We start from the raw sequence: 11,135 nt of genomic DNA, 5'->3' as shown, positions 1-11,135 counted from the left end.
AAACCAAAAAAAAAATACTATAGGAAAAAGCTTGAATTAGAATATTTAATAAGAAACAAAGAAAACCAAAAAAAAAATACTATAGGAAAAAGCTTGAATTAGAATATTTAATAAGAAACAATGAAAACCAAAAAAAAAAATACTATAGGAAAAAGCTTGAATTAAAATATTTAATAAGAAACAATGAAAACCAAAAAAAAAAAAATACTATAGGAAAAAGCTTGAATTAGAATATTTAATAAGAAATAATGAAAAACCAAAAAAAAAATAAGAAAAAGCTTGAATTAGAATATTTAATAAGAAATAATGAAAAATAAACCTCAATCCGTGCATGCCATAAGTGAGCCCTTCTCCATTGATTTCTATCATTTCGTCAGTAATTTTTTAGAATTTGGATCATTGGATGTGTATATTCGAATCTTAGAAAAATTCCCAACCAAATCCGCTTATGATCATCGGTTCCCTTCCTATTTTCGATAATAATTTTAGTAAAATCATCACGTGATCACTTTATTATGATCCAAATCGATTTTAGTTCATTTTTTGAGGAGTTTTCTACTCTATTCTAAATCATGGGTTTGAGTTTTTCCAGACGATCGATTGTCAAAAATTTTTCCTACACAATTTAATTATGATTTTGAGAGTTTTGAAGTTTGATTCTGACTTGTATTGCTTGATTTGTGGGCTACATTGAGTGAAAATTTTATCCGTTTGTTTTAGTTTGATTTTCAACTCATGTATCAAGCGAATATTGTTTATTGGTTCGTTTATTATTGTAGGTTATGAAATTGTGTGACTTTGAGGTATAATATGATAATTTTAAAATTATGTCGAATATTTAATTATGATTATTTGTGTTGCGATGATATTTGGAGATGATATTTATGAATTTTTAAGTTTAGATTTTTTGTTTAAAAATTTATTGTTGTAAATTTTTAGGAAATAATTCATTGGTTATGATATTTGAGAATTATAATTATATTGTTTTCTTATCTACTGAAACTAATATATTTATTTAATATGTTGTTTTAACTTTTCTCGTTTCTACAACAATAATGGAATGAATATTTTTAATTATGAAACATATTAAAATTGTTCTTTGTAAAAAGATGAAGAAGTATTTTAGCAAATTCTATAATTATCTATATTGAATGAGAATCAGTTGAAAAAATTGATAATGAGATAATAATTAATTAGTTCGATTCTAATATTATTGATTTAAAAAAAATTCTAAGAGCATAATTTCAATAGTTTTTTTAATAATTTTAAATGTATTAAATATTAAATATGTTTATTACATATTTTTAAAAAATTAATATTTCTATCATTTTTATTTTATTTATATTTTTAAATTAATTAATTTAAGGTATCAATTATAATCCACGATTAACCTATTTTAGAATCCAAAAAAAAAAAAAATATAACGTGGTATTGTTTTTTAAAAAAATAATATTTTATATGTATGAAATGGACTTTTATATAAGAGAGAAGATAATTAAATGCAGTTAAAGGAGAGAAATAAAAAAAAAATCAATTTTATCATGTATCCATATGGCGCAGGAGATCACTTGTTTTTTTAATTTTTTAAATTAAAAAAAATACCAATTCCTTATATAAATTTCTAATACATTAATATATCCCCTCAATATATTATAATACGCAATAAATACTTAAATTAATTTTATTTTAAATATTTTTATACCAAACACTATAAGAAGCCTGAACCCAGAGGTAAAATCTAAAAAAAAATAGCTTAAAAATTATAATCCAAAATCTGAATCCTAGAAATAAATTTTAATTAATTAAAAAAATTAACATTTCCTTATATAAATTTCTAATACATTAATATATCTCTCAACATATTACAATACTCAATAAATACTTAAATTTATTCAATTTTATTTTTTTTAAACTAAACATTATATTTTTTATAATCTAATTGAGAAATCTGAATCTAAGGTAAAATTAAAAAAAAATAATTTAAAAATTATAATCCAAAATTTAAACCCTAGAAATAAAATTTTTAAAAAATATTTTAATTATTTTTTAATTTAAAAATAAAAAAAAATTAAAAAATAAAACGAATGATATCCTGCGTGTGCACATACTGTACGGATGCGCATGATATCAAAATCGATATACGATTTTGATATAAAAGTCAAACAGTTGGAATCGGGAAAAGTAGTGGCAGGTCAGGTAGATGCGAGAATGGAAGCTTGAAAAGTAATGGCATGAAAGTTGTATATATAATTAATTAAATTTATTGTATTAATGTCTTACCTGATTTTACAAAATGCATAAATAATACTTATCCGGTTGAAAATTGAATATATTAGGCTATTAAAAAAATATAGATATGATTCACATGTATATAACTTATTATTTATAAGTCACATGGGTCCAAACAAGAACGCACATTTGAATGTTTTTTTTTTTTTTGCCATTAATGTCATGAATTGAATCTTGGCATGTGTGTGAGTCTTAGAATACGTTTCCATTATCACACTATTTGGATCTTATTAAAGTAAGAGTCAAGGGCTAACTACGACAGTGGTCATACAAAGTTTGTCTTAATTCTAACTTTTTGTAGGTATTGTCATTAAGATACAAGAATCATTGTTTAACCTTTTTTTTTTTAATATATATAGCTTTGCTGTTTAGGTATGTTCTTTTTCTTGCGTTTAACTATTTTTGGGTGGAATATTTAACTGTTCCTATTGGTGGAATTGATTCTTTTTCTTTAAGTAAATAGGAATATTTTGGAATACCTATTATATTGGAATCATAAAATGTGTGCGTATAAATACAAGAGTAAAAAATCTTAAGAAAAAAATTCAAAGATAGATATATAAATTCATGATTATCATTTCATTTTTTGTGGGTCCCATAAATTTATATGTCTATTCTTAAATTTTTCATTGAAATTTTTTCCTTAAACATATCATTTTTCTAAATACAATTTGAATTCGATTCAATCTTCCATAATGTTAGAATAAAAAATAAAATAAAAAGTAATTTTCTTCTATTTATTTGATGTTTACAAATGAGGAAAGCAATATTTGGTGATTTCCTGTTATACATTTGTTTTGTTTCTCATTTGCAGCACCTTTCGTGGGGAGAGGGAGAGGGAGAGGGAGAGGGAGAGGGATGGAGGAAGCTCTGCTCGGAAACAATGGAGGCCGAGCCGGCAACGCGGAGGAGGACATGGAGGAGATTAGGAGCGTGAAGCAGTTCGCCCGGGCGTGGGCGGCGGAGAACAAGCGGCTGTGGTACTTGGCCGGCCCCTCCATCTTCACCTCCGTCTGCCGCTACTCCCTCGGCGCCACCACCCAAATTTTTGCCGGCCACCTCACCACCCTCGAGCTCGACGCCGTGTCCACGGAGAACATGGTCATCGCCGGCCTCTCCTTCGGCATCATGGTCATCACCGTTTGTACTTTTATTCACATTCTTTAAAATCAAGGATGAAGTCCTTTTGCTTTGTCCGTCGTTTTTAGCTCATTTGGAATCCTCGACTCGATCGTCCCTGTCTCCGCCTTTTAAGATTTACCATTGATTGTGTGATTCTCTGTTTGGCAAAAATGGCAGATGGGGATGGGAAGCGCCCTGGAGACGCTCTGCGGGCAAGCCTACGGCGCGAAGCAGCACCACATGCTCGGCGTGTACATGCAGCGATCCTGGCTCATCCTCCTCGCCATGTCCGCTTGCCTCCTCCCCATCTATCTCTTCGCCACCCCTCTCCTCCGCCTCTTCAAGCTGGACGACGACATCGCCGTTGTCGCCGGCCGCTTCGCCATCTACATGATCCCCCAGCTGTTCGCCTACGCCCTCAACTTCCCCATCTCCAAGTTCCTGCAGGCGCAGAGCAAGGTCATGCTGATGGCCGCCGTCGCCGCCGTCGCCCTCGTCTTCCATGTCTCCTTCACCTGGCTCCTCGTCGTCCACTTCCGCCTGGGCCTCACCGGCGCCGCCGTGTCGCTCAACCTCGCCTGGTGGATCGTGGTGGGCTGCCAGTTCGCGTACATCGCCATGGGCTACTGCCCCGGCGCCTGGAACGGCTTCAGCTGGTCGGCCTTCACCGGGCTGGGATCCTTCGCGTGGCTATCCATCGGATCCGCCATAATGATCTGGTAGTTAGTTAAAGATCAATCAAATATGTGCCAACGATCTGAAATGATTTCTCACTGTTTCGATTCGCAGCCTCGAGTTCTGGTACTACACGTGTCTCATCGTCCTGGTTGGCCATTTGAAGAATCCTCAAATTGCAGTCGCCGCAGTATCCATCTGGTCAGTTTGACCTCCCATATTTTAAAATATTAGAATTTCCTCCTCATAATATATAAACTAAAACAAAATGTCTCTTTTTTTAAAAAAAATAATAATAATTTTATTTTAACCTTCACTTTGAATCTCCATATTTGCTCACCTACATGAATCTTCTTCTCCGATCCGTTCCGTCGCAGCAACAACATCAATGGCTGGGAGTTAATGGTGTTCTTCGGCTTCAACGTAGCAATCAGGCAATTATCCAAACACGCGAACTCACTCCCCTTCCTTGGCTCTGTTTCCTTGACCAATCTGTTGTTAACGATATATATATACATGCACGCAGCGTGAGGATATCGAATGAGCTGGGAGCAGGGCGGCCGCGAGCGGCCAAGTTCTCGATTCTCTGCGTCGTCATGTGGTCCTTGACGCTGGGCATCATCTTCTTCAGCTTGGTGGTGGCTTTCAGGGACGTCTACGGAGCTCCCTTCACCAACAGCCCCGAGGTGGTTCGCGCCGTCTCCAACCTCGCCGTCATCTTCGCCTGCACTGTCCTGTTGAACAGCGTTCAGCCGGTGCTAACTGGTGCACTGTCCTGTCCTATAATTTGCTTGTTAATTAAGAGGACTCGAATGCATGTACAAGTGACTCGAGTTTAATTTGTTTGTCTCGGCAGGGGTGGCAGTTGGAGCAGGGTGGCAGTGGCTGGTGGCGTACATTAATATGGGCTGTTACTATTTGGTCGGGATCCCAATGGGATGCTTGCTGGCATTCTATTTTGATTTAGGGGTTAAGGTATGAAACTTGAATCGATAAGTTTAATTTCAAGCACCACCATTCATTTAAAAAAGAGAAAAAAAACACACACTAGAATAGCATCAAAGTTTCCTATATACCAGTATATTTCAACCGTTTACTTAAAAGGAAACAACAACTAGGATGAAGGAGATAGATCTTCATAATATAGCTGAGCGATTTGGCTTTTAATCCCGATCATTCATTCATCTGCAAATCCTCGGTGTTAAATTGGCAACGGATCATATGGGGATCGAGTTTGTACGTGATTTTTCTGCGAAAGAATTAAAAGTCAAATCTTTCATCTGCAATTTTAGTTTTTGAAAATTGACTTGTGTTGAATGAACGTAGGGAATGTGGAGTGGCATGCTGACTGGAGTATGCTTGCAGACTGCCATTTTAATCAGCATCACGGCGGGAACCAATTGGACGATTGAGGTAAAGTCTTTCACTTTTACTCTGCTGCCAACAATCAAACCATGAGCATTTCACCAAAACTCACCATTCATAATTGAAGATATCTGAACAGTTTGTTTTTTTTGTTACCCTCATTTTGTCAGGCAAGGGAAGCAGGTTCTCGAATAAGGAAGTGGGCAGGCGGGGATAATGAAACGAGGGATAATTCTGCAGTAACTGAGGGATCTGAAAGGCTTTCATAATCATATTAAATTATGTTTCAGAGACAATAGGTTCATTTTGCAGAAAGAAGCTCAACAAGATGAGCTGTTGGAATCACAAGGTTTTCTCGTCGTTATGTAACCAGGAGATTTTGATCAGAAAACATGTAGCAGTTATATGTAGTTCTGATCAGAAAACATGATAATGTTAAAACTGAATGCCAGGTTACTCTTAAAAAAAAGCAATTATAACTGATCATGTTTGAAAGCACAGAAGATAGTCTCGCTGTCGCCTATGATTGCTTGGGGCTTCCTCTCCCCATCCTAAGTTCATCTCTCCCATTTTATCTACTTCCTTCGTCCGTTTTCCATAGCCTCTACTTCCTCTTCTTCCATCCTTGGCCTCTGGTAGACCTCCACTTAATCAGATTTTAATAGAGGAGAGGTGGATCAGATGCGCCTCAATTATAATATCCCCAACGATCACCAGATCATCATACCTTCGGGCTATTATTGTCCCAATCTTCCTCTGGCTGGCTATATTACTCTTTACAAAGATCAATTTCTGACCAGTCTTCACTTTTCATTGCTGGATTCTTTTCTGAAATCTCTTGTTACTTCCACATTCCCTTCCAACAATTTGTTCCCAGCTCCATAAGGTTGTTGTGTAGGGTTCTGATTATATTCAGACTATACCACATCCACTTGATTCATAGCTTCTTTCACTTTTTTTATTATCCCAAAAAATTTAAATCAGGCATCTTTCTGTTCCACGTCCAAGTGAGTTTCATCTCTTTTTTTTTTGACAAAATGCCCTCTTCCATTAAAGGTTGAAAATCTCATTAATTACTTCTATCTCCAACTCATCCCTCTTGTGTTTTCTCCGACTGGCTAGCAGATGGAATTGCCTCCTACACCAGAGCTGGGTGAATATCGAGAGACACCTTTGTATACCCATGCTTCAGAGATCTTCTTTGACTTAAACTTCGATATCCGCAAGTTACTTCGAGCTTAATCCCATTTGAGCCGGACTGCCAAGGAGCTTTGGTAAGGGGCTTGCCCCCTTATGCTGTTATACCTAACTGATTCTCTTTTATTGTTTTGCAATTGAAATCATGTTGAGGGCTTGCGTATCAACGTCCATTATGATGGACAATGAAGAAATGAATCAGCATGCAAAGGTCAAGCTGGGTTATTGTGATGCTTTGCCAATCGACTCCACCGAAGACTAGACGGGCGAAGTGGGTACCAGCTGAGCTGCGAGGATTGATGCAGAGGCCAACACTATAGAGTTGCCACCCGCTCGGCCTTCTCTAGTTCCCAAGTCAGTCCCTGCTAAGTCCACTGAGTCTAACGTGCCTCTGCGCCTTCATCGCAAAAGACACCGACCGGTTGTGTCTACACCCCCGACTCCAACCACTGCCACCTCAACTCGTCCACCGTTCGAGCGAGGTGAGAACTCAGCTGTTGTTAGACCCAAAACCGCTCCACGGACTCCTACTCCCTCTAATCTGGCACTAGTGCATCCCTCCATGTCGACCAACCCCCTTGTGGCTCCACTTGTCTCTTCTTTACCCCCTAACAAGGAGGGCCCTGTGTCCAAAATAACCTCCAAGTCAACCCCCAGAACCAAGTCAATTTCACACGGGCCAAGGCCTCACAATGTCAATGCCACGCTAAGGCTACCTTCTCAGAGCTAGTCATGTACCAACCCCTATGAGCCCCTATCACCCTAACACACCATCAAGATGAAGGGTTAACTGACCCAAGTTTGGGTAGATTGCATGGCACATACGACCGAGCGCCTCCGTGGAGGCCCAAAACAAACTGGAGCATCTGAAGAAAGAACTGGAGGCCCAAAACAAGCTGTTGCTAAGAGTCAAGTGAGTCCTAACTAAAGAAAAGGACAGAAGACTGGCTTAGCAGCCTCCGTGGAAAAACTCCAGAAACAATTTCAGACTGTCGAGTCCAGACTCAAGTCCAAGAATGCTCGAAAAATAAGGGCCATTGAAGATTTGGATCAGAAGAACGCTGATGTCGTTCCTTGCAATTAAAGGAGGCAATAACTATTCATGCCCTCATGTTGGCAAGCAAAGCAGCCAAGCTAACAGCTAAGGACGTATAGCTCGAGGAGAAGTAATAAATGTTGGATAACCAAGTTGTCGAGCTAGCTAGTTACAAAGAGGGAGAAGCCGAGCGGCTTGAGGCTCATAGAGTGGCTTATCTGTGCTCTTGGGAATTCAACATGATGCTCGGCCAATGCACCTCAAATTTATTTAGCTATGACGTAGAAGGAGCTATAAAGCACCTTAGGGAAGTCGACTAACCTGAAGGTGGACATCCCCAACAATTTCATTAGTTGTAACAAGATCTTAGATGATGTTCTAGATGATGTGTTCCCGGATTTTGCTTAAACTTTGTTCAGTACTTCCTAGAAAATCCTTTTTTTGGATTGTAATCCCTATTGCTGTACAAACTTACACTATTTTGTTGTGAATGTTCCTTTTCATTGCCCTTTGGCTCTCGTGCTCTTCTATGTATGTTGTGTCAAGCTATATTCCTAAATTTATGAAGGTAATGCTTGAATGGCTATTAAGTACTTAAGTGTATTTTGTAGACACTCGTGAGTAGTGTCGATCACACAGTTGAGTAATGTCGAGCGAGCAGCTGAGTAGTGCCGAGCAAGCGACTGAGTAATGTCGAGCGAGCGGTTGAATAATGTCTAGGAGTGACTAAGTATTACCGAGCGAGCGGCTAAGTAATACAGATCTACCGAGTGATCTCATGGTACATGTATGGATAACCCCATCTACAACTTAGCACTGGAGCACAAGAGTTCGTGGCGTCAGTGTGTGAGCAAAAATGCTTATAACTCGTCCTAGAGGTCCAAGAGAATGGATATTGGGGCATGTGAGCAAGCATCCTTATAACTCAACTGAGCAGAATGAGAGAGTCTGGATACTTGGGTGTGTGAGCAAGCATGCTTAAAACTCGACCGAATGACATGAGAGTCTAGATACGTGGGCACATAAGCAAACACACTTATAACTTAGTTAAACGATACGAGAGTCTGGATATATGGGCGTGTGAGCAAGCACACTTATAACTCGACCGAGCGGGTTTGGATACTTGGGCATGTGAGCAAGAACGCTTATAACTCGACTGAACTATATGAGAGTCTGGATACTTAAGAGTGTGAGCAAGGACGCTTATAACTCGGCTAAACAACATGAAAATCTCGATATATGGGCGTGTAAGAAAATATGTTTATAACTCGATTGAACATCACGAGAGTCTGGATAGTTAGGCACATGAGCAAATACGCTTATAACTCAGCTAAACAATTCAAGAGTCTGGATATATGGGTGTGTGAGTAAGCACGCTTATAACTTGGTCGAACAGCATAAACATCTGGATACTTGGGTGCATAAGCAAGCATGCTTATAACTCCGCTGAATGGATTGAGAGTATGGATACTTGGGATCGTGAGCAAGTATGATTATAACTCGGTCGAATAGCTCGAGAGTCTGGATACTTGGGTGTGTGAGCAAGCATGCTTATAACTTGGCAGAACGACACGAGAATCTGGATACTTAGGTGTATGTCAAGTACACATATAACTCGATCGAACGGTATGAGAGTCTGGATACTTCTGCATATGAGCAAGCATACTTAAAACTCGGCCGAACAACATGAGAGTTTGGATATATGGGCGAGTGAGCAAACACACTTATATCTCGGGTGAGCGACACGAGAGTCTAGATACTTGGGTGCATGAGAAAATACGCTTATAACTCAGCTGAACAACACGAGAGTCTGGATATATAGGCGCATGAGCAAGCACGCATATAATTCAGTCGAATGGCATGAGAGTTTGGATACTTAGGCACTTGAGCAAGCACGCTTATAACTCGGTCAAACAATTTGAGAGTCTGGATTATGGGCATGTGAGCATGCATGCTTATACCTTGACTGAATGACACGATAATCTTGATATACAAGCACGTTTATAGCTCGACAGAACACACAAGAGTCTAGATATATGGACGCATGAGCAAACACGCTTATAACTCAATCAACGACATGAAAATTTAGATACTTAGGCGCGTGAGCAAACACACTTATAACTCGACCGAATGGTTCGAGAGTCTGGATATATGAACGCATAAGCAAGCACGCTTATAACTCAGTCAAACGGTGCAAGTTTGGATATATGGGTGCATGAGCAAGAACGTATATAACTCAATCTAACGACACAAGAATATGGATATATGGGTGCGTAAGCAAGCACACTTATAAGTCGACCGAATGACATAAGATGCTGGATATATGAGCACGTGAGCAAGCACGCTTATAATTCAGTTGAATGGCACGAGAGTCTAGATACTTAGGTGCGTGAGAAAGTATGCTTTTAACTTGGCTTAATGACACGAGAGTCTGGATACTTGGGCGCATGAGTAAGAACGCTTATAACTCGACCAAATGGCATGAGAGTATGGATACTTGGGCGTGTGAGCAAGAACGCTTATAACTTGGCCGAACAACACGAGAATCTAGATACTTGGGGGTGTGAGCAAGCACACTTATAACTTAGCTGAATGACATGAGAGTCTAGATATATGGGCACGTGAGGAAGTATGTTTATAACTTGGTTGAACGATATGAGAGTCCAGATACTATTATTGCAATCGACCTCGAGGGTTTTGATGTTTGACAATATACCTAAGTCTAGTCAGTTTTTCTAATGGTTGATCCAAATAAAACTTGATATTTAGAAGAGAAAAGTCTAGTCAGGACTAGATGACTAGAAAGGGTAAGTCCTAACCGCAGGTTAGGTAGGTAAGAAGTTTACTAAGTGACTAGTCCTAATTGGATGTTAGGCAAGGGAAAGTCCTGGTGAGTGAAGTCAGACCCTAGCGAGTGAAACTAGGTAATGAAAGTCTTCTTGAGTGAAGGCAGGTCCTAGTGAGTGAAGCTAGGTGGTGAAAGTTCTGGTGAGTGATGCCGGACCCTAGTAAGTGAAGGTAGATAGTAGAAGTTCTATGAGTGAAGTTGGACCCTAGTAAGTGAAGCTAGATAGTGGAAGTCCTGTGAGTGAAGTCGGGTCCTAGTGAGTGAAGCTAGGTCATGGAAGCCCTGATGAGTGAACCTAGGCAATGGAAGTCCAAGTGAGTGAAGCTGGGCAACCCCAGGGGAAGGTAATGTTGGTGCAGCGAGGCCCGACAAGAGGAGAATGAATTGCCTATAAAATTTAAATAATCTTTCTCGATCTTTGGACTTGATTAGTATAACAATAATAAAACTAAACTAAACAACTTAAAATGAAGATTAAGAGGTCAGAATTTTACTTGGTTACAACCTAGGTGATTGTTAATCCAAGATAGTCAAAGGCACTAAAAGATCTCCTTCGTTGTAGGCGGAGAAACCTCTTACAATCGTTGAAAAGCTCAAAGAAAT

At 38.8% G+C, this 11,135-nt stretch overlaps 1 protein-coding gene across 1 annotated transcript; it reads left to right on the top strand.

Moving 5' to 3' along the window:
* Window positions 1–3,081: 3,081 nt before the first annotated feature.
* Window positions 3,082–5,943, top strand: LOC121977393 (protein DETOXIFICATION 33-like). The gene is made up of 8 exons (XM_042529974.1): window positions 3,082–3,420; window positions 3,589–4,130; window positions 4,201–4,287; window positions 4,464–4,520; window positions 4,613–4,851; window positions 4,943–5,061; window positions 5,413–5,499; window positions 5,622–5,943. The coding sequence occupies exons 1-8, from the start codon at window positions 3,148–3,150 to the stop codon at window positions 5,718–5,720; spliced, it is 1,503 nt and encodes a 500-aa protein (XP_042385908.1). The 5' UTR covers window positions 3,082–3,147; the 3' UTR covers window positions 5,721–5,943.
* The last annotated feature ends 5,192 nt before the right edge of the window (window positions 5,944–11,135 follow it).

Source organism: Zingiber officinale, chromosome 4B (assembly GCF_018446385.1).
Source record: "Zingiber officinale cultivar Zhangliang chromosome 4B, Zo_v1.1, whole genome shotgun sequence".
Classification (NCBI taxonomy): domain Eukaryota; kingdom Viridiplantae; phylum Streptophyta; class Magnoliopsida; order Zingiberales; family Zingiberaceae; genus Zingiber; species Zingiber officinale.
This window is presented reverse-complemented; position numbering and strand designations above follow the sequence as displayed.